The sequence below is a fragment of the Aricia agestis genome, chromosome 1 (genome assembly GCF_905147365.1).
Source record: "Aricia agestis chromosome 1, ilAriAges1.1, whole genome shotgun sequence".
NCBI lineage: Eukaryota > Metazoa > Arthropoda > Insecta > Lepidoptera > Lycaenidae > Aricia > Aricia agestis.
In genome coordinates this window covers 2669329-2695931 of record NC_056406.1, presented here as the reverse complement: position 1 = coordinate 2695931, position 26603 = coordinate 2669329, and the positions used below count along the sequence as shown (strand labels likewise).

Below are 26603 nucleotides of genomic sequence, written 5' to 3'. Positions count from 1 at the left end.
TTAAATCAAATTAACCATTCAGTATTTTTTATTTTGTTTAATAGTTAAATTTACATTTCGATTCAAAGATTTGGAACTCCCTGGTAAATTAAGTATTAAATTCACTGAGGTAGTAAGTACTACGTAGTACATACTGTGTCAGTGATTAAATTACTATATTTACTTAAAAATGCAATTAAGCTAAATGCTAATAGTTCTAGACCTTTCTTTACGAGGGAAACGAGATTTTTACCACTGTGCACTTTCATTTTCTCATTGTAGAATTAGCTATTTTTAACCGAATTCCAAAAAGGAGGAGATTATTATATAATCTCAACATTCTCAACACATTATGTTCGCTAATCCGTTTATATTTAGTGCATCTTCAGACTCTGCGGGAACCGCGCGTTTTCCGTGTACAAATTGCAATAAGCTGCGAGCGGTTTAACCCACGCAGTGTTACTGATAGTGGCATCTCTTGCTCAGGCCTTTGTTTCTCTATTCCGCTAGGTATATTAACTTTATGGTTTAACCGCGCGGGTCCAAACCGCGCGGTTACCGATGTGTCTGAACAATCACTTAGTGGAACATCATGCTGCCGCTGCGCAACCTGCGTTTTTACAGCTCGCAATTATCGGATGGCGGCCTACATAATATTCTGACTGGTGAGTCGTTTAGTGTTAACCCTGCCCTTGCACTTGCGCGCCGCCGCGCCGTTTGTTACTCACGCACTCACGGATTCTCATACAACGTAAAATTTTAAAAAGAAGTTAAGATATTTTGTTGTAGATATCAGAGTTTACTTTTACATAATTTGTATCGGAAATCGTATTTTTGTTACATCTAATAAAGAAGAGCAAGTTTATGTTCATTAAATTATTTAAGGGTAAGTTTTTTTTATTTGGATTTTAGCCGAACATTTTGCGTGAATATTGTTCGTATTCAGGCTTTAAATTCCGATTTTTAATATTTAACCATCTTGGATTTTTTTTTATGAAATAAGGGGGCAAACGAGCAAACGGGTCACCTGATGGAAAGCAACTTCCGTCGCCCATGGACACTCGCAGCATCAGAAGAGCTGCAAGTGCGTTGCCGGCCTTTTAAGAGGGAATAGGGTAATAGAGGAGAGTAGGGAAGGGAAGGGAAGGGAATAGTTGAGGTTAGGGAAGGAAATAGGGTAGGGGTTAGGGGATTGGGCCTCCGGTAAACTCACTCACTCGGCGAAACACAGCGCAAGCGCTGTTTCACGCCGGTTTTCTGTGAGAACGTGGTATTTATCCGGTCGAGCCGGCCCATTCGTGCCGAAGCATGGCTCTCCCACGTATAAAAATGTTGGATGTGCAGGAATTAAAAAAAAATCCTTATTTAATTTACGACTTACTTATCTACCTAGTTTAAAAATACTGTGTGAAATTATGTTTGGCCAGGGCATTGGTCTAACAGTCATACCTGGCTTTTTTTAAATATAAAAATAAAGAATCATAGATTTAAAGTAATGGGATTTTATATTTGTTAATTAACGTTTTCTTTGCATAAATGGAGGCTTTAGGTTCGGGAAAATTATTTCAAATCAAAAAGATGACCGTTAAACTTGATAATATATTAGCCGGGTAGTGATTCACTACTAGTGAAGTAGGCAAATAACAACTAACAAGGTTTGTTAATATTTTAAGGGAAAGAATGGGCATTTGCCGTTATGTTATAAAATATAAGTTATTCCATTTCATTCACTTACGTCATCAATTTTTGAAATAAATGAAACAAAACTCGATCCAAGGAAAAAGTACACAATATACTTCCATAATATACAAAATGCCGATTGCTGAGTAACCTAATACTTAAAATTAAAAATGTGTAATTTCGAAATATATAATATACTTAACGAAAATACTATTTCCGTATGCAAATTTTTAGTAATAATAATCGACGATTTCCTTGGAATAAACAATTAGAGCGGAAAAAATATATTTTTTTTTTTAATTAAATCAATGTCAATCAAATCATATTGAAATAGCTGATATAAAAATAAATATTAATTACAAAAAATACATTATTTGTACCTACCTAATCAACTTTTTTTTTAAATGATACAAAATACTTAAGTACTTACTTAAAGCTGTTATTCTCCTATTACTACTCCTAGGAGTACTTAAGTGTTTTTTTGTTTTAATATTTGTAAAACTGAATTAACAAGTTATTTCAAGTTCACGGGGTCAACAGGCATATTATGTATCTAGTTAATAACATAATATGTTATAATCCATTTAGTTGTACAAGGTCAGGGAGGAATAATAATTTTATATTAAAGTTTTTACCTACGTGAGCGCTGACAAGAATAAAAACGAAACGAAAAATGATACATTCTTAGATAAATTGTGGGTACCTACTGAGTTTTGAGATCCATACGTATGAGACAAAAGTAGGTACATACTTGTACTTTTTTATTTAAAAAACAATAATGCATTTTGTTTGTTTGAATGCAAATCATAAAATACAACGGAATCCCTAAAAGTTACTATTTTCTTATCAAATTATCTTATGGCTATCCCCTGAGTAAACGACCTTGACCATACATTTGACGCGTTGCCGAGATCGCACAATAATCCTATTTTTTTATTTATCTTAGTTCAAAATTGATCTAAAAAAAATCAAACGGTAAATGTTATGTAGTTAATGAAATTGCCTATCTAACGTCGTTGTTTTCAAATAAACGTAATTTATAAATACTAGGGAGCTGCTGAAAGTATGCTTCAATTTTAATAAATTGGTATTACTTCGGAAGCTAATATCATGAGTATAATAAACAAAAAAAAAGGAAATTATTAACGAGGAAAGGAATGTTGATATACTGAAGATTATTGCTGTATTTTTTTTACAACTTTGTAGCTTTCAAATTATGAGTTAATAAGGCTCTAAATAGGTGAATTACGGCATCTCCGTAGGGGGAGCGCCTCAACTGTTTGGCTTAAAATATGGTAATCTGAATAATTAATTTAATATGATAAATCATTAAATGTGTTTAGAAATAAAATAATACATAAATTAACACATTTTATAATATCACTAAGTATCCGCGCGCCGTGCTCAGGACAAATGTCGCGTCTTTTTTATTATAATCACAATATTATTATATTAACCCTACGAATAATAAAAACTAAGGAAGAGTAATTGTGTCAAAAAAAATTGTTCCGATTCTACAAAATGTGACCCGCATACATGCATACTTTATGCAAAAAGAGACCCGAATACATGCAAAAATTTTGTGTAATTATTATAGGGAAATAATAAAACGAGCGAATAAAAAATTACTTTGCGACTGATGATGAACATACTGTTTTAATAACATGAGCGGTATTAATTTGACTAAGCGAAAAATAAACTAAACTAACGACTAATATTGATTTATAATAAAATCCAGAATGAGCTTACAAAAAGTGGATTGCGATTAATCTATTTCAGATATTAAAATTCTATCCGAGCGACTGAATTACTAAGTGAGCGACTGGAAATATTAAATATAGAGACAATTTTTCTAAGTGAGCTTATTTATTACGAGCTACTAAAAAGTTCACTTTGAGCAAACTTTTGTGAGCTGCTTTATTAATGACGAACTTTTGCCCGCGGCTTCGCTCGCGTTATGAAGTATTATTATATACAAACTTTCATCCCCTATTTTAACCCCTTGGGGTTGGAATTTATCAAAATCCTTTCTTAGCGGATGCCTTCGTCATAACATGTATCTGCAGGCAAAATTTCAGCCCGATCCGTCCGGTGGTTTGGGCTGTGCTTTGATAGATCACCATGTCAGTCAGTCACCTTTGAGTTTTATATATATAGATAATTGGTTACTGATATTCTATTTGAGGCTTTATATTTTATATTTTGATACGTGTTTTAATGAAAACTATATATTGTTAAATGCGTGCGAATTCGAATAGGGGCGGAGCGACAAATCGTTGCAGTTAGGTGATTTCGGCTGCGGACCAATACGACTTTTTTGGGTTAGGTTAGATGGCTAAGGCGGCCGGGAGCGTAGCGCAGCGAAGCTCCCGCCTTAGCCATCGTGGTTATTTTTTTGTGAACCACCCAGAAGTAGGAGTCCCGCGTAGCGGGGCTCCGTCGACTCATAGTTGAAGCCAGTTGTTTTTTTGGTATAGGTCGCCATTAAAATTTTTAACCATTTCTTTGACGTTCCGTTAAGAATTATAATTTGTGTAATTTATTAATTTTTATATATAAACGGGGTTTACATATAAGGTTAGGACTGGTACCGACTTCAAAATACTTTTTAGTTCAATTTAAGTATAATCTTAAATAAACTAAAAAGCAATAATTGCTTATAATTGCTTATTTTTAATAATTGCTTCAGTAACAAGTGCAACAGTATGTCAAACTTACTGGTACAAATAAAGTTGGGATAGCTCCTTTAACCAAAATAGTACCTATTTATTCAAATTTTTCTTTAAAAATTTTCAATGAAATGTTTGCTACATATTGTTGAATTTTTCTTGGGATTCCAACCAACACGCCCAATTAATTTCAGCCATTTTCCTCTTATTAGAGGATCTTGAGGGAATTTGTAAAACAAATGATTATGATATACAAATATAAAGATTCCTCTAGTTTTAGAGTCACTCTATATTATATTAGTTATATTATATCAGCTATTATATTAGCTATATTATACTATACTATATTATATTAGTTAAAATAAGATAATATGTCCTTTTTAGTCCGGCCGCACATTATCCGAATTTCTGATCACAAAAATTCGGACGCCCCGCCCCGCTCATACAAATTCTTTTAGTATGATGGGTCTACAACAAAATGTATGAACAGAGTACGTTCCGCCGGGCGTCCGAATTTTTCTGATCAGAAATTTCGGATAATGTGCGGCCGGGCTTAAGGTGATAAATATAAAGGTAAATGATTTTTATTTTAGTTTAATGTTATTGTAAAATATCGATAAGCATATCGATAAATTTGATTCAAGCACTAGCGTATATGTAAAAAATTTTGATGAAAAATTTTTCTTCAAAATTTGTGTAATATAAGAACAATAGTACCTTTAGTTACGCAAAATATGAAAGTAAAAGGGATGATTCACAATATTTTATTTGAAATAGAGAACTAAAGACAGAATACAGCAAAAATAAACAAATCGTAGCAATTAGGACATGAAGATTAATTACCTGTGAAATGTATATTTTTCAGGATTATTCTTATGATTTACACTGCAAACACTTACAGCACAAGTCGCTACTTTTAAATATAATAATATTTATTAAAAATAACAAACAAATTGAACAATATATTGGAAATACCGAAAGGGCATAAAAACGACTGACGACTTTTGACGACCTGTCAAATAAAAGTGGTTACAATTTTCATTAGACTGCCTCTCTCTTTTCATCTTGTTATAATTCCATAAAGGATTTTCTTCTCTCTCGCACTCTTTGTTGGTCTTTAGCATTATAGGTTTATGGTTGCACCAACTTATAGTCTGTTTGTCCCTTTCAAATCAATCTAAGAAAAAAGGGATGACACTACGATGTTGTCACTTTTTAATTTCTTCACTTTCTTGTCTGACTATATTTTAACTACTACAATGCAAAATGTCAAATCTTTGGTTAAAGTAAAAAATGGATGCCATATTTAACCATAACCATAGAGATATGATATTGAATGTACTGTCACTTCTTGGTGGAAATTCATCTTCAATTAAATAATTATACACTTTCCTTGCACTTATTCCACTTTATTTAAATAAAGTGGAATAAGTGCAAGGAAAGTGTATAATTATTTAATTGATAACCATAGAGCTCGACAAGGCTTTTAATGAACGTGGCGAAAAAAGGAACTAACGCTGTCATCATACAAAAACGCCATTTTTGACAGTTCTCCTTTACGAGCAGCGTCCTCGCCCACGCCTCGTCGGATCAGCAACAGACATCTTCTGTCAAATTATGTAGTCAAAGTTAAGGTTAAGGGTAAGTTAGCTTTAACTATAACCATTACTTTGACCATAACTGTAACTATAACCACGCCTCTGGTGAAACTACCCTAAGTCTATTTCTTGAGAGTTCCATTTCCCTGGTCCCATTTTTACCTTTTGGGTACGGAACCCTAAAAAAAATAAAATCTGCAACATAGTTGTATAAAATGCACAGCAAAATAGCGAATTATTATAATTAATATCCGTATATCGACTTGTTGCGTGTTTCTAATAAATTGCATATATTATATCCAGTAGGTTATTTAATATGTCTTAATGGCATATAGCTTGGAGGTCAAGGTGTGGCCATCAATTATCATAAATATCTATCAGCTAATCAATTCATCACATTATACTAATACTAGCTAAAAGCCGAGCTTTGTGATGGCTCGCGTCATTTTTATGCGTGGTAATAAATCTTTAAGGCAGTTTTTTTATATAATATTTTAATAGTAACCAAACCTTGACTGACAGATGATAACACATCTATATCTAAATAAAAATTACTATGTTAAAGCACTAATGAGTGAATCGTGGTGGTTTTTCCGTAAAGTGTACCACAAAAGTGCTCAGGTTGTGGGATATAGTAGGGCTCGCTTCGCTCGCCCTGATTATAAATGCGTAAGTGAGTCTGTCTGTCTGTTACCAATTCACGCCCGAACCACTAAACTGATTTCGCTGAAATTTGGTATAAATAGTGCTCAGAGAATAGATATATTATATACTATAAATAGTGCCCAAACCTATATTAGAATAAAGTTACAACCTTCTAAGCGATATTCACTTTGGTTCATTTCGCCCGTCAATTTTCTTCATGGGTAGTGTATATTTTGTATTGAACGAATTTTATTACATGGCTAAGTTGTGCTACTGTTTGTATTTGTACTGTGGAGGCGCGGTTACAACTTACAAGCTTAGGTAACCAAGGAGTTCAAGTTTTTATCATGTCCTTTATAATAGGATTCTTTAAATAGTACCAGCTGATCAGCTTTAAAGAAGAACGGCGTGGGAATCACTTCAGACGTTGTCATGGAAACGTTTATGTCACATCGATATCGAAAACCTCGATAGGCGCTATTCAGGACTATGCGCCGCCGCTTCAGCGTGAAGCGGCGCATAGTCCTGAATAGCAATGGTATGACTGCAAAATCGATGATGATGATGATTTCGATGATGAAATGATGAAGGCCTGGAGGGATTGATATAGGTACGCGGGTATGTGATGTGGGTGTGTGCTTGGGAACGGGTTCCATGCAAAACTGCCCCTTGTCCTTTGGAATTTCGTATTCTACATTTAACCCCTAAACTGTTATATCTTAAGCACATTAATTTTAATTATAATTTTAATAGAAATTATTACTGGCTTGTTAAATGTTATGAAGGAAAAAGTAAAAAATTAGCAGGCTAAGATTAAATACCTGCATAATAATATGATTATGGTACGTAACACGGTGCAGTGATATACTACCAAAGAAATTGATTCATAGGCAGATGGCGGACCTACGTCAATGGGGGTTTTATGGCGCTATATATAGCGCCATAAAACCCTCATTGACACGACACGACAATTGACTTCGGCTATAGCCGTAGTCAATTGTCGTGTCAAACAGCTATCATGTCACGAAATAACTTCCACATGACACGATATAGCTGTCATATTATGTCTGACACGACATTTGACACGAAAGATCCTACCGTCCCGCTGGTGGCAAATGATATATCGAAAACCCTCGTTGAAAAAGTTATGTCCTTGGGACATCCGCATTTAATTACCTTGATTTGAATAAAAATTGGTTGGAGTAAAAAAATAAATTGATGCTACAAACAATCCCAAAAGTGTATTTTGGAAAAAATGAGATTAATGCGCCATTCTAAAGATAATGAAGCAATGCTTAACACTTTTGTAAATTAAAGCACATACAATATAGAAAATTATAATATCTAGAAATTAGACATCTACGGGTATGACTTCGTATGTAGTAATTTCTACAGTAATTTCATATAATTTTTATATTGCGGCTTGTTCCGCACTCTTCAGTTACTGAAAACACGAGCATGTGGCTAACAACTCAAGTACTAGGAATTTATTGATTGGTGTATCATGTATAATGTACTTTTCATTAGTAACATCTTTCTACGTTTTTAATCTGTGGGACTTTCCGTGAGATCTAAAATGTAACTTGAAATCAAGATTGCAACTACTTGACAGGTAATCTAGGTTACAAATTATTTTAAATATCAATCTAAATACTAAAAAATACAATCCAACATATACAAATATTATATACAAACTTAAAATAAAAAAAAAAACTATTAAAAGAAAATCAATCCCTGGTCGTCCCCATCGGGCAGAGTGCCCAGCAAGCTGACAGCATTGCCACGTTGGATGGCAATTGCTGTCCGCAGTGCCAGGCAGCTCCCGGGTCTCGGGTGGCTCAACAAGGTTCTTAGATATCTGCCTAAAAAGCTTATGACCCCATGCGCCTCGGGTTTCCACCCCAAATAGTTCAAATATTGGATCTCAGCTGGCGTTTTCATTATTGCACCGACTGAGGCTCTCTGCTTGGTTTGCAGCTGCGCCCGCACAGCTCGAGGTGCCCTGGACATGGGACGGTGCAAGTAGCGTCCTACACAAGCCTGTGTTCCAGAATCCAAGAGACCAGGCCTGGTCTAGGAGTCTGGGAAAATGGGATTCTCGATAATAATAATTATTATTGACGTACGTCAAGCATATTCAGTAGCTCAGCATCGTGCATCATGTATGACCTTAGCGGGATGTCTTTATGGATGGTGAATAAAGCGTCTTTATCACCATTGTAGTCAAGATCTGTATATTTTAAAAAGTAGTTGTATACTTAATATATTTTATTGCTTAGGTACCTGGCGATGTTATCACTGTCAACAACATGATCGATGATACAAATAAATATATTTTGGACCCAGATTCATATGAACATATACGTGGGAGAGCCATGCTTCGGCACGAATGGGCCGGCTCGACCGGATAAATACCACGTTCTCACAGAAAACCGGCGTGAAACAGCGCTTGCGCTGTGTTTCGCCGAGTGAGTGAGTTTACCGGAGGCCCAATCCCCTAACCCCTACCCTATTCCCTTCCCTACCCTCAACTTTTCCCTTCCCTTCCCTTCCCTACCCTCCCCTATTACCCTATTCCCTCTTAAAAGGCCGGCAACGCACTTGCAGCTCTTCTGATGCTGCGAGTGTCCATGGGCGACGGAAGTTGCTTTCCATCAGGTGACCCGTTTGCTCGTTTGCCCCCTTATTTCATAAAAAAAAAAAGAACAACTAGCACCGATACAATTAGAGAATTATGCAGAAATCCTTAAAAATATTCAAGAAAACCAACAAAAAGCACCACATTTATACGAGTAACTAAGCACTGTCGATTTTAAATATATTGCAAACCATTGATGAAAAACAACGAAAACCTACTCAAACTAGCGGAATTTTCGGTCTAATTTTAGGAGTTAATAATAAGTAAAGCAAGCAAGTGAGCCACTACAGTGTTTATTATATAATTTCCCCCCTATTGACGATAAATATGAACTGGATAATTTAAAAAATGATTTGAAGAATTACGATAAGAAGTATCTTCATAAATTATTCTTCTAAATTAAAAAAAAAAAATTCTATTGTACGTAAAGGTAAAGGACATAAACTGTGCATACACTCTTATTTATCTTCTATTCACGCGAAAATTCTTGACAACGTATTCTTGGGCAGGAGGATCTCGAGGTGAAGAAAGTAAGATAGCTTTTAAAACCTACAAAAATGCAATAAACATTTTTCATTAACACAATAACTACGAAGTCAACAAATATCAATATTTTAGAAGTTCTTAACACCTATTCATATTTTAGCACACAACAAGACATTATAATTTCTTTCTTTCACAACCTCTTATTTGTAATCATTCTTACTTCGTAATTTACACAAATATAGTAAAGTGAACAAAAATAAACTTGTCGAAAATTCTTTATAATTCTCTATGGCGTCTGTTAGAGTTAGGTATCTCCCCAGATTATTTATAATATTTCTTGCATCTTAATTTACTCAACTATTAAAAGTTAAAGCATAAATAAATCTGATGAGCATTTTGTTGTAAAGACTATAAATTGTGGTAAAGTCAATGGTAGTGAAAGGATATTATAAATATTACCCTTACATTTTAAAAGTCTATTCTTTAAAAAATATATACTTTAACAAAATAACTAAGTAATATTATATCTATGTTAAAAACAATAAGTAACCAAAAGAATAAATAAATGTTGTAAACAAAACAATAAATAAAATCGGCCAAGTGCGAGTCGGACTCGCGCACGAAGGGTTCCGTACCGATACAGAGCAAAAATAGGCTAAAACTTGTGTTTTTTGTATGGGAGCCCCCCTTAAATTTTTATTTTATTTAATACTTATTATTATTAAATATTAAAATTTAAAATACACACATAACAACATCTCTCATTTCCACATATGTAAGTAGTATACTGTTTATGAGTCCTCACAGTCGCACAAATTCGTAGACAATTCAATCCAATCAACTTAAGCTCGACCTAATTCTAATTCAATTCTAAAATTCTACGAAACATAACCTTTACCACTCTTACTAATCTTTCCCACCACCCTCCGTCATTCTCAGTCTTAAATTATCGTATTTCTCTATAATATTGTTCTTGTCCTCACTGTCGCCACTTATGTTGCAGAAGAAACACTCGCAACAATAAGAAATCTTTATTTTTGGTTCGATAGAACAAAATATATTAATTACAGATACGTTCGTTTGAGCTCTCGCAAATTTTCCGTTTTTTCCAATATTAGCTTTTTCGACAATTGACGTTTAAATAAATCAATCCTTAAAATCTATTAATATCTAATATATGATATGATGGAAACAATAAGTTTTTTTTCACGTGTGCGGGATTTGTTTTCTATTTTGAAGTTTTTCCTCTTTTGCTATGTCTGAAAATAATCAATTTACATTTCCAACTTTCTTTGAATTGGTTTTGGAAGAAAAACACGTCATCATTTTCAGTGGCGGTGTTTTGGTGAAATAGTTGGTAGCTTTATTGTTTTCTTTATCAGCTATATCTTATGTAAATTCAGTATTTATTTCATAAGTAGCTCCAAAGTCATATTTCTCTCTAATTTTAAGGTTTTTTATATGGCCTTTTTTATATTACATTTATTGTTTTCATCATCTAAGTAATATCCTAGGTAATATTATGTTAAGTCACTTTCTGAAGATTCTAAGTTTCTTTTGTTATTGGAGGTAGCTGACACTTGTATTTTTCCTCCTGTTGTGTCTAGGATCCTTTCTACACCATAATTTTCAAAACAAATTTCATGTAAGTATTGGTAAATTATGATGTACTTCATCGTCTCCCATTTCAAAGTTTGAATTTTTACCTGATTTTCGAGTAGAAGATCTTTGATGTTTTCTTTTTCAACGTCTAAATATTTTTGTACAATACCTGTCATCTATAGCCCTTGCTTTAAATAACCACAGTTTTAGCTTTTACGTTTTTTTTCAAAATATTTGTTGCATTTCCTATTTCTGTTCTTTTTTTTTTTCAAAAAGTTGTTTCACTCCTCTGTTGTTAACAATTGACAACATTTCAAAATTTTTAAGCCTTAAAATAAAAAATACCGTTTCTTTAGTTTCTTTTCCCGATATAAAAAAAATCAAAATTTTTTATATGGCTTTTTTATATTACATTTAGTGTTTTCATCATCTAAGTAATATCCTAGGTTATATTATGTTAAGTCACTTTCTGAAGATTCTAAGTTTCTTTTGTTATTGGAGGTAGCTGACACTTGTATTTTTCCTCCTGTTGTGTCTAGGATCCTTTCAAAATTGGATTCTGACAATTTTAATCGCATGTGCCGAAACACAAACAACAATATGACCAAAGAGGAACACGTCCAGCAAATATGTCATAGTTTTAAATTCAAAGGTAACAATTTAACAACCCTAGCGACGATTTTCGTCATAATACGTCAAATTTAACAATTTCAACATCAGTTCTTAGTCGGCATACTCTATCATTCTGTCAACTCTGCTTCTGTGAAGTCACTTGTCAGTTTAAAGTTTCGTAAAAGTCAGAAACCCTACTAATTAGTTAATTATTTTCCGAAATTCCCATCTCTTCATCCCGTTAACAACCTCTCCATGATTCCCAAATCCAATAAGTGTAATGAATCAGGAATTTAGGAATGTATTGCATTCCATTATGGAAAACGATGTATCGCAATCATATAACCTTTTCCATAGTTTACACCTTTTCCATACTTAGTTTAATATATGATTGCAGTAAAGTTCTTTACTATAAGTAACTAAATCTGGCAATTAAATAAAATCTCTCAGAAGTAAGCATTTTTTATTAAAAAGAAGTTATACTCGTACTTCACATAAATAGTTATTAAAATATTATATTAGTCTATAAACGTATGCAAAAGAGGAATGAAAATGATATACAGTGTGTTAGTGTAAACACCGTTATCCTTGAAACCATCAAATGAGCCCGTCAAAATGAACAACTTTTTCTATAAGAACAATGCTGGGAAATAAAAAAAAATGCCGTCTTCATACGGATACGGATACGGATGCGGATACGGATGCCCGGATCGGCAATTTGTATGGATATGACTTTGATTATATACTACACTAGATATAACCTAAGCCGCGCGATTCCGTCGAAAAAAATAGTGCCCAACTGTTGGACAGAACGCCGCGATTCGCCCGTCAGTGCTATTTGTGACGTCACTGAATACGCACGCCACGCGCTTGATAAAATTTGTTAAAAAAGTAATTGAAAATGACGATTTGCGCCACAGAAATTATAGATGACGGTTAAAAACGAATAAAAAAGTCACCTATGATCGTTAAATAATCCTGAAGTCATTTATTTCTCAGCAAAATATTTATTGTTTTAAGTAATTTTTCACAATTTACTTCACTTTTTTTGCCAGTGTTGTCAGTTTTTTAAATGAAAATTTTCCACCATAATATTATGAGTAGTGGTTGCATTGATCTATATAGATTTTACTTGATTTATTTTTATTTTTCACAACTCTTACTTGTCTTTTTGCCAGTGTTGTCAGCTTTTTATTGAAAATTTCCCACCATAATATGAGTAGTGGTTGGATCGATATGGTTAAAAATATATAATTGTGCTAACTTGGTTTAGTTTTTATTTGTCACAGCTCTTACTTGACTTTTTTGCCAGTGTTGTCAGTTTTTTAATGAAAATTTTCCGCCATATTACCTCTCGTCTGTCAAGACGACGCCCGAAATGATCGTCGTAGATCACTCATAATACGACCTATCACCTAATATAAATAAACAATTATATTAGGCGATAGGTTGGTAGCCGGTAGGTGATAGGACATAATATTATTATTATAAGCCAGCTTAGAATTGTTTCTCTCCTTATTACACTTCTTACAACGTAAACAATAAAACAGAGATGCAACTAAACGCCGCCAATACATTAGATACATTAGCCAATACAATTAACATACATAATATATTTACAATTATAATATTTGAATCAAATCGTACACACGAACATTCACTAATAACAATCCCGATCGATTTATCCTATTTATCGGGAGGTATGTTAATAGGTGGCAACATTTTGCACACACACATAGACATATTGAGTGACATGATCCGAGTGTAAAACAAAGCGGTCACGCACACAAGCATAGAAGAGCTGGCCTGTTTTTGCGAGCGTATTTCTTATGGCGGCTCTCGACATAGGCGAACGCGTTGGCCAACGCGTCTGCAGACGCGATGGCAGTGCGCTTGCAACGGCGTTTGTGAGTAATCCACACATAGGAAGGTCGTTCAGTATGCTTTGGATCGCGCCAATGTGCGGACGGATTCAAAATGGATGTTGAGTCGCTAACAGCTGCAGCTGTGTATTTATTCACAGCTTATAATTACTTTGTAAATGTGGACAAGAAAAAGTTTTTAAAGGGTATTCTCGAAATAAATAAGTAAAAGGCGAGAAAACGTAACAAACAAAGAAATAAACTCACTTTTACATATTTTATAATATTAAAATATTTTTTTATTTTATTACTTATTATTTATTATATATAAAAATTATTACTTATTACTTATTATAATTATCATGATTAATAATTAATAATATATATATTCATTATTTATTAAATATTTAATTTATTTGTTTTTAGTATATTTTGTTGTTATAGCGACAACAGATATAGGTACATAATCTGTGAAAATTTCAGAAATCTAGCTAAGTATAGCGGTTCTTGAGATACAGCCTGGAGACAGACAGACGGACAGACAGATGGACAGACAGACAGACGGACAGACAGAAATGCAGACAGACGTTGAAATCTTAGCTGTCTTAGTAATAGGGTCCCGTTTTTACCCGTTGGGTACGGAACCCTAAAAACATCGTGAGGAAAATAGAATGTCCAATAACCTTATTTTTTTTGCAACTTTTGATATGATTTTTGGTTCCACAGGCAGTTTTTACTCTGATAGGGTCTATACAGACAGACCGCATTTCAACTGCAATCCAACCGCAAATTGCAGTTCAAGTGCAGTTTGAATGCAGTTGACATGACTGCAATAGAACTGCAAACCAAATGCGCAGTTGGATTGCAGTTCAGTTGCAGTTGGCGTGCAGTCGTGTGAACCGCATACCGACTGCATCCAAACTGCACTGCTACTGATTCCATGCGTGGGAGAGCGGAGCGTGCGGGTGGGTGGGATAGTGCAGTTTGGATGCAGTCGGTATGAAGTTCACACGACTGCAGTCAACTGCAATCCGACTGCGCGTTCGGTTTGCAGTTCTATTGCAGTCGTGTCAACTGCATTCAAACTGCACTTCAACTGCGGTTGAAATGCGGTCCGTCTGTATAGACCCATAGGGCCCAATAAATTTAAATGTTTTCTCGATACTCATATTGTTCGCCATTTCGTCAAGTTAGATGTTAATTCGCCACAAGAAGGAAACGTGCACTCTTCATCGCCGCTCCGGGCGAACTGATCGCGCGGCCTATGTGTGGATGGAGCGCGAAGCTTGCGACAAATGTCCTTTGATCTTTTGCCGACATTTCCGACCCGCGCGGCAAGCTCGCAGACGCGTCGGCCAACGTCTAAATACCTACGGCCAACGCGCGAACGCCCGTTCTACACATTGGGCCAACGCGTCTGCAGACGCGTTGGCCAACGCGTTCGCCTATGTCGAGAGCCGCCATTAGGCGACGGCCGACGCTCTATCTAGTGTAGTATATAATCAAAGGGATATGAAGACGGATTTTTTTAGTTCCCAGCATGAACAATACTGGGAACTAAAAAAATCATAGAAAAAGTTGTTCATTTCGACTGGATCATTTGATGGTTTCAAGGATAACTGTGTTAACACTAACATCTTGTATAGTCATTATGATCTAATACGACAATTAGATCATATAATACGACAAGTTTACATTTTATTCTATGTGGATAACAGCTATCCATATACTATAATAAAAAATGAAGTAATTTGATTAAGTACTTCATTTTTTTAAGATGTATTTCTAATTTTGTAAATATCAAGGAATGAAGATTTTATTGGAGTATCAAAAAAATCTAACTTCTGAGACAAGCTGTAACCATAAACTTTTATTTTATTGTTTTGTGTTTCTATAAGCTTTAATTGAATAATATCATTTATTTACGTCAAGAAACACCTATCCTGGGCTTTGAGACTCAAAATAAAATCTTTAAAGCATCATTTTGCACTAAAGTTTTTTTTGAAGATATCTTCAACCATACTATCTAAGGCAGTTTTAACTTTTAACAACAGAGAATCAAACTTATTCCCGCCATATTTTTTGATTTGTAAATTTTCGTTGTTTCTCGGAAGGCAATTAGCTTGAGGAAAAGTAACTGTGTGGGACAGGTGTGAATATTCGCCAACGACAGTACACTTCAGACACCCGTGTTTCCCGTTGAAGTTGCACACCCCTTCAACAAAGTAAAGAAAATTATATGATGATTATTCAGGAAACGTTGTACCTAGTGTTAATAAACTGTTGTTGTACCATTGGCGCAGTGTAGTGATTTTCAACGTTTGCAACAGTATAAAAACTTTTTATGAAGTTAAGAAGATATTGAAATTTTAATAGTGGCCACTATATAAACTTGCGTGCAAAAAAATCGACCCACCTCTCTCCTTATGATTCAAACGGTAATAACTCAAGAAATATAATTAGTATTAAATAAATGTTGGAATCGTTTTAAAGGTAGTACAATAAGGATTTAATTATTGCTATAGTTATTGTAATTGTAAATTGTTTACTAATTCTACAGCCTTAAAACAAAAACCGGTCAGTTTGGCATACCATTTCAGTAGGCGATTAATGACATCTTTCTTGTAAAAAACACTAACAAATTGATTTCAATAGCTCATAGTGCCACCCATTACCCTAATTTAGGTTTCCATCCGGGTTTTCCTTGACCTTATCAAAGTTATGATGAACTCCTGAGCGATACCATGCCGATCTTCTTGTACAGCCACCTGGAGGTCCTGAAGGGTATCTGCGGCAAAAGTCCGGGCCCTGACCCTCCTTTTGAGTTCTCCCCATAGGTGCTCAATAGGATTAAGGTTAGGACTCCTTGCTGGCCAGTTCAAACCCGAAATTTCGACGTCGGAGAGATATTGACGAACTTTCGCAGCAACGTGCGGTCGAGCATTGTTCTACATCAATATGAAACCTTCATCAACAAAACCAGCACATGGCACCGCATGTTGTCCTAGTACGCCCTGAATGTATCGATAGGTACTCAAAGTGCCAAGGCGTGGCCCGGTTACGAACTCAAGATTGGTTTATGCATCAAAATAAATCTCGCCCCATACAGTCCCCGAACACCTACCAAATGGAAGCCTTTCGTCAATGCACGCCTGCGCAAATCATTCTCCTTATCAACGGTATGTTTTTCTGCGACCATCGTTACCATAAAGACTGATTTAGCTTTCATCAGAAAAGAGCACGACCCGCCATTGCTCCAATGAAAAATCAACATGAGAACGTGCGAAACTAAGCAGCGCTTGACTGTGTGCTGGGGCTAATTTTGGACCGTTAGCGAGTTTTTGTGAAGTCAAACAGCTGCCTGCAAGTCTTCGTCGTACAGTCTACTCAATTTCTCCTCGATGGATCTGGTTAGCTTGAAGGAAGACACACACAACATAGATTGGTCAGCACTGTACTCATCGGAATCGGCTGATACTAAGGTTGAGATGTTTAATACCCAACTTTAATCCCTATATGACAAACATGCTCCTGTAAAGCCAGTTAGGATTAAGCATCTCCCTGCTCCATGGTTGACAGACAGTATTAAGTCCCTTATTAGTGCCAAACATGCAGCTAAGGCGAAATACAAGAAAAGTAATTCGATTGAGCTATCTCGGTAGATAGATATATAAAACTACGAAATCGGTGTAACACTATGTGTCGCGATGCTCAACGCCGTCATATACATTCGTCGATCGAGAATGGCGACCCCACAAAAACTTGGAAGTTTCTTAAGTCTCTCGGCATTGGAAAGAATCAACGCGACTCAGATAACTCTTGCGATATTGATATCAACATAATTAATAAACATTTTACTAGCTCTCCTAACTTAGATCCGGATGTTAAACTGACAACACTAAATAAAATTTCCCTTTTACCGATTTGCAACTCCGAGCAGTTCTGTTTCACCCCATTTACTGAGAGCGAGGTTAAAAGGCATGTCATGATGATAGCTTCAAATTCCGTTGGTGATGATGGAATCAGTCGCAGAATGATTATCCCGATCCTGGACATAATTTCACCAGTCCTATTGCACATTTTCAATTATTGCATATTAACTTGCTCCTTTCCCGATACTTGGAAATCTGCCCACATAATCCCATTACCTAAATCCTCCCGTCCTAAAAATGCTTCAGATTTTCGTCCAATATCAATTCTTCCTTTCCTATCCAAAGTCCTAGAGCGACTCATTCATCACCAACTCACAAAATATATCACTGACAATAAACTACTTAGCGCTTACCAGTCTGGCTTTCGTGCAGGCCATAGTACCACTTCGGCTCTGGTTAAGGTGGCAGATGACATTCGAATTGGCATGGACAATAAGAAGCTTACAATTCTAACTTTGATTGACTTCAGTAATGCTTTCAACTCCATTGACCATGACATTCTTATTGGTCTGTTAGCGTCTTTTAAGCTCTCGCCCTCTGTAATTCAATTACTCCGAAGTTACCTTGAGGGTCGTCGACAGAGAGTCAAAATCTCTGAATCTTTCTCAGATTGGACCAATACTACTGTCGGTGTCCCTCAGGGCGGCGTACTTTCCCCATTACTCTTTGCGTTGTTCATAAATTTCATCACCCTATTCATTACTGCCTGTTTCCACTTATATGCTGACGACCTGCAAATTTATACCCAGTCAACTCTGGATGAATTACCTACGGCCGTAGATGTTATCAACCGAGATTTATCTGCTATATGCAACTGGAGCAGAGAAAATGGACTTCTCATTAACCCTGTTAAGACTCAGTTGATGGTTCTAGGCAGTCCGGGACTCGTATCCAGAGTTGACTGGAGTACTTTACCATCGGTGTCTATTGACGGAGTAAAAATACCATACAGTAGGGTTGTGAAGAATCTTGGCGTGTACTTTGATGAGCATCTATCTTGGTGCCAGCAGCTAAAAGAGATTAGCAGGAAAATATATTCAACGTGGCATTCCCTGAAACGTCTCCGGTATGTACTGCCGGTTCCTACCAAAGTAGCCCTAGCCGAATCTCTGTTCCTCTCTGTCCTCGACTACGCGGATGCTTGCTTCATTAACTTGACCGAAGATCAACTCAATAAACTCGAGCGCCTCCAGAATCTGGCAATTAGGTTCATCTTTGGCTTACGCAAGTATGACCGCGTATCAGAGTATCGCAATAGGCTTAAATGGTTGCCCATCCGTCTTCGACGAAATTCTCGTGCACTTTCCTTCCTTTACACCATCCTATTTGATCCCAACAGTCCTAATTACCTAAAAGAGACCTTTAACTTCCGTTATCCCGACAGACACGAGCTGCGTTCCTCTAAAAATCTCCTTCTTGATATCCCCATTCACCACAGCAAGTACTTCCACTCTTCCTATTCCATACAATCCGTCTTACTTTGGAACTCCCTCCCTGCAAGATTAAGACTCTCAAAAACATTAGGAACATTCAAGTCCTCCCTTAAAGAATATTACCTCAATAAGTGTTCGTAATTTATATTACGACATTAATTAATTTGGAACTGTACATTATAATTTCATGTGTTATGTAATATGTTACTTTGTTATATATATATATATATATATATATATATATATATATATATATATATATATATATATATATATATATATATATATATATATATATATATATATATATATATATATATATATATATATATATATATATATATATATATATATATATATATATATATATGTATTAAGTATACTATATTATTTAAATTTTCTAATATTATAATTATTATAAAATAGTTATTTTATTATACTTTGTATGTATAGTATTGTAAATTATCTATTATGTACTTATCTATTTATTAGGATAGTATTTATAGGTATTTATATATTTTTATTATTATAATCACCATTATTATTTTTATTCTTATTACCTATAGTTAAATACTTTTAGCACAACACCCTCTTTCCAGCAATTTGTTCCTTTCTTCCAAAGGTTGCCTGGAAGAGATTGCAATTTTGTAATAAGGCCGCCTTTGTGCACTCTCTTCATTTTATAATGTTCTTTATTTTATGTGTGTGTTTGTAACTGTGATGTGCGCAATAAAGTATATTCATTCATTCATTCATTCATTCATTCAATTACTGTAACTCATCCGACTTCTCTTGGCCGTCGTTGCACTTGAACTGAAATGAGATGTCGATTCCGCAAGGACGTTGACACCTTAAAACGGTCATCACGTTCAAATGTAGCCCAATGTCTTCCTGAACATGGTCGCATGGTAAAGTTTAGAGTCTCTAGAATACTTCGGTATACTCTTGTAACCGAAGTTCGACTTAAATTAAGACTTCTAGCCACAATTCGTTGTCTAAATTCAGCTCTTAGCAAAGCCCTTGCTTGAGAGGCTTTATTTGAAGTAATATCCATTTCGCCACAAAGAAATTACGTTAAAAATGAAGTTAAATGAACAATAAATCAATAAAAATCGAGACAAAACAAAAACAATAAGATTTGACCGATTTTTCAAACAGAACAAAACCGTTCAATTAACGATTAAAAAACTGAGTGATGGGGGTGCTTAGTGATTTGTGTCGTTTGTAGTCAAGCATGTTGGAAATAAAAATGTAGATTAAACGTACACATTCCCTATCATATTAACTCGCATTATTAATAAAAAGAAATAATAAATAACTATAACTTTTTAAGATATAGCGACTTGAATAGAAATGCGCGGGGTGGGTCGATTTTTTTGCACGCAAGTGTATATATTCATTACAAATAATTGCAATATACTAAAACATCTTATTTAACTTTGACGCGTTTTCCATTCGTAAGTTGAATACCATTTCAAATAATCTTATTTATCTCTGTAACAAATTGATCTAAGTAAGCATTTAAATCTCTTGGTTTGCCTTTTCCAGCATAATATATTGCCTATTATGATTGGCTTGAAACAAGTTTTTTCAAAAAATGATCAAAATTGTTGTTTAAAATTGGCCACAATTCCAACTTTGAACTTTTAAAAATTGGCAAGCCATCTAAATTTTCATTCAAAGATAATATACCTATTTTCTGGTACATCATACCATTTGTCTAAAATGTTTACTGAAGGACTTTCCAATCCATTATGCTTATATTCACCATAGTCGCTTATTGCAATAATATTAATTTCTCTTGGTGTACGCAGCAAAGTCCTCGTATCAACGGGCATTAAATTTGGTATTGCATTTGATGCGGTGAGCCATTCATCTCGGATGTTTTCTTTTTGAAGCTCCACGATAATGTTGCCTTCCCGATCTCCTCGTCCCTTCAGCCTGCGAGTAGGTTTTATGCCAGTTATGGAGACAATTAGGTTTTAAACAAGATTTTCAGTAATTGATTTTATGTTTTCAGTGGTGTGGTTGTATTTAACGTTGTATTTAATATACCATATTATATACCATAATATTATAATTGTTGTATTTAATATGCTCGATAGGCCATTCAATGCTACCAAAGAGATATTAAAAGATGCCGCTTATTTTCTTATTTCGTCGCGACCATAGATATCAGAAAATCTCTATGGTCGCGACATTTAAGAGTTTATTTTCTGTTCATTCATTTAGCTTTAATTCTTCAACTGTATTACTCATATTTGGGGAATTCAATTAACTGCATTCCATGGTATTTGGTGTCACAAAAGTACCTGAAATACAATTATCAACATACACATCGGAATTATGTTCATTATTACAACATATCAGTCTGAAAATGGGATTAGATTAGGAGCTGTTATAATATGACAGCTAAGTGTAAAGAAATGAGCTGTATAATCGTGTGAGTACCACTATTTGGCTGTTTTTTTATGAATTGCGCCCTCATAACTTATATACATTATGACATAAAACGATGTTAGTAAAATCTTACTTAGCGTTTGTGCGAACCTGGGGGTCATGCCATCAGCTTTTAAATAATATTAAAACCAAAGCTTTTATCGCTGTTACATTCTCAGTAAATTCTGAATGGGACATTATACTGACCCTAAACTATTATCACTTGGTTTTATACAGCCTGTATACGGTAATCGGTATACCGTGTGTATTGAAGTTTTTGAAACAGAAAGCAGTGCTCTCGGCCAATCAAGTTGTCTGCTTGCACTGTCTACACGGTAGGTGTGCTCGTGGCATTAGTAATATTATTAATTTTCAGATGGAGCACAAGTTGGTGGGTGTCGTCCTGATGATGATCTTCCACAAGTCAGTGGCGTACGAGCCTAGTCCTGACGGGGGGTACCCGGCCGGCTTGGTGCCCAATTGTGAGTAGACTGTCCATAGTCCATACTACTCGTAAATGCAAAAGTGTGTCTGTCTCTCTGTTACCTGTTCACGCTTAAACTGCTAAACCGATTTTCATTAAATTTGGTATGCGGATATTTAGTGTCCTGGGAAAGGACATAGGATAGTTTTTGTTGCCGAAACATGTACGGTTCCCGCGCGATAAACGAATTTTGGCGCAACGGAGTTGCGGGCGTCATCTAGTAATTATATTATACTAGCTGTCCCGGCAACGTTGTTTTGCCATATAGAGTATTTCGCCCATATTATTTTATTGAAGTGACTAAATAAATATGGCACCATGGCAACGTCCATCGCTATCCCGTCGCAAAAACAATGGTCGCCGTCAGTCTCGAGTTTACTATTTAACTTAATTAACCATAATAGACATATTATGACATAACTACATTACTATATTAAGGTGTTCCCTCACCGGGAGTATTTACGTGTAATGTAACACTAGCTGTTTGCTTATACCTACGAGCACCCTTATACCTACGAGGGATAGTGTTATTTACACCCAAACTTTAAACATCAAAATGCCAAAATAAACTAATATTAATATGAACAATAATTTTTATAACATTATTAGATGAGCTGGTGAACATCATATTATCACTTCTCTCCTAATTTTAGATATTTTAAACCTTTCCAAGACTTCCACCAACATTTCATGACTAAAATAAACCAAATCAGTTTAGCTGTTCTCAAGTTGTAGCGAGACTAACAACATTTTAAAATCATTTTTATATAAATAGATGTTGCACATCGTTTTTTACAAACACCGAGTGTTTTTGTTGCAAGCATAAAAAATTCGCCAGTATTGATGTGAACAACTTTTTTACCATCTAAAAATATTAATGTTGTCATGTGTAATCGTGACTGTACAGCAGGTAATGCATTTACCTTATTTGTGCTTTAAAGTGTTATTAATCACGAAAATCACTTAGGCGATGACTAGTAGGTGATGCTTAGTTGTTGGTTGCTGCACCTTTGAAGTAGGTATTAAGTATTATATTATGATTGATTTCTTTGCAGAGTGGAGTGCAGGGTGACACTTCAGCTGCTAAAAAGACCACTCCTATTATTATTATTCTAATTTCTAATTCAGAGGCACATTTCTACAAAATGATTAAAAAGAAAAGAACAATAACACAAAACCACGCCAATCAATTAATTGTTGATTAAAAAAAGGGGAGATTGTTAATTACGCGGATATAATTAGGTAACAAAATATAACAATCAACTTTTATTTGCGTACTTTTAAAAGCTTTTATTTAACTTGCTCTGTATCTGTAAGTAAGTACGTTCGGGTGAAATTTTGGAACTCAATTTTGAAGTAGATATATTTAACCGATGGAGCTGAAATTTTGCATCCACGTTTAGTTTGGATGACAATGCATTTTATGCAGTTCTACAATATGGATATTAAATGAAAGGGCCACAATAGACATAACGACCAGTAGTTCGACTGCAAAGAAACGGACAGGTTTCAATATCTGTCAAATTCGTCGGGTTTCACTAGGATTATGAACGGAATGTGCCTCACGCTGGCCAATATTATAATTTATTTTTAAATATTTAAAATAAAGATTTCAAAATTGGATTCTGACAATTTTAATCGCAAGTGCCAAAATACAAACAACAATACGACCAAAGAGGAACACGTCCAGCGAATATGTCATAGTTTTAAATTCGTAGGTAACAAGTTAACCCTAGCGACGATTTTCGTCATAATACGTCAAATTTAAAAATTTCAACATCAGTTCTAAGTCCGCATACTCTATCATTCTGTCTACTCTGAAAGGGCTTTTTGAGAGTAACTCGAAAACGAATGTAATGTCATACTACATCCAATATGGCGGCTTATCCAAGATAGAGGTATACTTATTTTTAATGCACTTCTGCGATATGGGTATCAAATGAAAGAGCTCATTGAGAGTAACTCGGAAAATGTCATTTTTCATCCAATATGGCGTCTTATTCAAGATAGGGGAAAAAAGTTATTTTTAATGCACTTCTGCAATATGGGTATCAAATGAAAGGGCTCATTGAGAGTAACTCGGAGACGAATGTAATGTCATTCTACATCCAATATAGCGGCTCATCCAAGATAGGGGAATATAGTTATTTTTAAAGCACTTCTGCAATATGGGTATCAAACAAAAAGGCTCATTGAGAGTAAATTAAAAAGTCGTGTCGTATCCTGTCGTGCCGTATCGTGTCGTATCGTAACATGACGTGTCGTGTCGTGTCGTGTCGTGTCGTGTCGTGTCGTGTCGTGTCGTGTCGTGTCGTGTCGTGTCGTGTCGTGTCGTGTCGTGTCGTGTCGTGTCGTGTCGTGTCGTGTCGTGTCGTGTCGTGTCGTGTCGTGTCGTGTCGTGTCGTGTCGTGTCGTGTCGTGTCGTGTCGTATCGTGTCGTGTCGTGTCGTATCGTGTCGTGTCGTGTCTTGTCGTGTCGTGTCAATCATGCAGACTTAAGAAATCCAGTCAGAGATTTAACTAAAAAACAAAAAATAAATTATAACAAATATGAAAAGCTTTTATTATCATGCAAATTGTATAGTATATTGAGGTTATAACTTAATAGTTAGATTTTTAAATGGAAATTTATTTTCTTCTTTTTAGAGAAAGTATTTAAATAAAAGCTTTTTTTCAAAAAGTTTTTTGCTTATTTTTTCCTAAATAATTACAGTATTGACTTATAAGCGAACAGTAATTTACAGAGGAATATAATTAAGATGCTGGAGTTTTAGGAGCTATTATTTGAAAATGTATACTAGACTAGATGACGCGCGCAACTCCGTTGCACCAAAATTCACTACACTTTCGCATTTATAATATTAGTATGGCAGTATGGATATTCAAGGAAATTCCTCTTGGCTTTTTCTTTTAAGGAACGTCATAATACAGTTAAGAATTCCATACGGTTTTCTTTTATTAGAATTTGACCTTTGAAGATTGACAAGATTACCTGCTTATCAAATTAATGATAGCAATATGGTGGTGAGAGCGATATATGACGCTAAATGTAACTGAATCTCAGGCTGCATCTAGGCCCTGATTCACAATACGCGATTCTAATCGGATTAGGAAATTCACCGCGTGACATCCAATAAACGCTATCCACGCTAGGCACTGAAAAATAAATAAATAAATAACCCTGCTAGTCGACAAGTCTCCCTGGCACAGAATATATATTGGTACAAGTACCTAAGGGTCAATTTATATTAGCGCATCGAAGTGAATTACCAAAACTGAACATAACAAATTAAACCATAACTCGAAAGCGTTAACGCACACATTTGTTATGTTTAGTTTTGTTTTGGTAATTATCTTCGATACGCCTCGACTTTGCGCTAGTATAAATTGACCCTAAGAGCTGATCAATACCAATTCCAGGTCCAGGAGTGCTGAAGAACGCGACGCTGAAGTCGGAGAACCTGCCACTGCTGCAGGTGGTGGTGCACCGGCTGGCAGACGGCAAGCCCGAACGCACCAGCCTGCCCATCGCCACTGCGCACAAGACCATCGCCAAGAATAAATACCTCGGTAACACCTATATTATACTGTGGTGGTACCCACAATAATTAGTCTCACAATCCTGGGGCCGTACCAAGAAACCGTTCTGAGACTCAAACAATCGTACGAGAATGCCGCGTCCTTATTATTTATAAACCGGGTTTTTCGGGTGAAAATGGATTTAAACCCGAGTAAAAACATATATTTTGTATTCAAACGTCAAAAAATAATCGGCCAAGTGCGAGTCGGACTCGCGCACGAAGGGTTCCGTACCGGTATAGAGCTTAAGGCGAGGATAAACCCCAATTTGTCCGTGACTCCCGGTTTACCTAGTTCCAATATAATAACGAAGTGTTAAAAATGTGAGATATAAAGCACAATATTTAAAATACCTTAAACCATAAACATTTTAATCAAATCAAATCAAATCATTTATTTCGGGCATCAGTGGCCCATATAACAAATACCTTAAATCTAACATACATATCAATTATATAATAAATACCTTAAAACATACATATTTTATATATATTCTTAAATACTAACACTGTCACGTTTTGCCGGCGACTCGCTTCGTTCCGGAGTCTCCCCCGGAACCTCCGATAGACTACATCCATCGGCCAGAACTCCGGCGCCTCGAAAGTCGACAGAAGATGCGTCGGTACTCTCACCACAAAGGAGCTAAAGTTAACCTTGTGGCGAGACTGCAGACGCTCAACCCTCAGGCGCAGTGTTGTCTTCTTCTGGATGTAGTCCACGACGTCCTCGACCTCCATGGACCAGTGCAGGCGGGATATGTACAGGGGCGTCGCGGGGACCTCGCTCCGCAGACGCAGCTCAGGTACATATGGTGCGGTGCCGCGATGGTTGCGGGCGGCGGGCTTCTTCTTCCTCCTCTCCAGTATGAAGCCCTCCTCATCGCACCTCCTGCTCTCGTCCTTGCCGAGCCGAGAAGACTCCACCTTGCGGCTCTTCGTAGCCTTGCGGTTCTCCTTAGTCTCGCG

The 26603-nt window shown here is 35.7% G+C and overlaps 1 protein-coding gene across 5 annotated transcripts in view; it reads left to right on the top strand.

Moving 5' to 3' along the window:
• The first annotated feature begins 623 nt into the window (after positions 1 to 623).
• The window catches only part of LOC121728614 (lipase member H-like), a 40630-nt gene continuing 14650 nt past the window's right edge, over positions 624 to 26603 (top strand). Inside the window, exons 1-3 of one of the 5 annotated variants that reach the window (XM_042116827.1) lie at positions 624 to 644; positions 21952 to 22057; positions 25480 to 25629. In XM_042116827.1, the coding sequence (XP_041972761.1) occupies positions 21952 to 22057; positions 25480 to 25629 (256 nt within the window). In that variant the 5' untranslated portion in view covers positions 624 to 644. Of the gene's footprint in view, positions 645 to 670; positions 866 to 15929; positions 15997 to 20574; positions 20594 to 21527; positions 21580 to 21951; positions 22058 to 25479; positions 25630 to 26603 lie in introns of those variants that run through there. The other 4 variants (XM_042116797.1, XM_042116818.1, XM_042116835.1 and 1 more) reach the window with 4 other exon arrangements.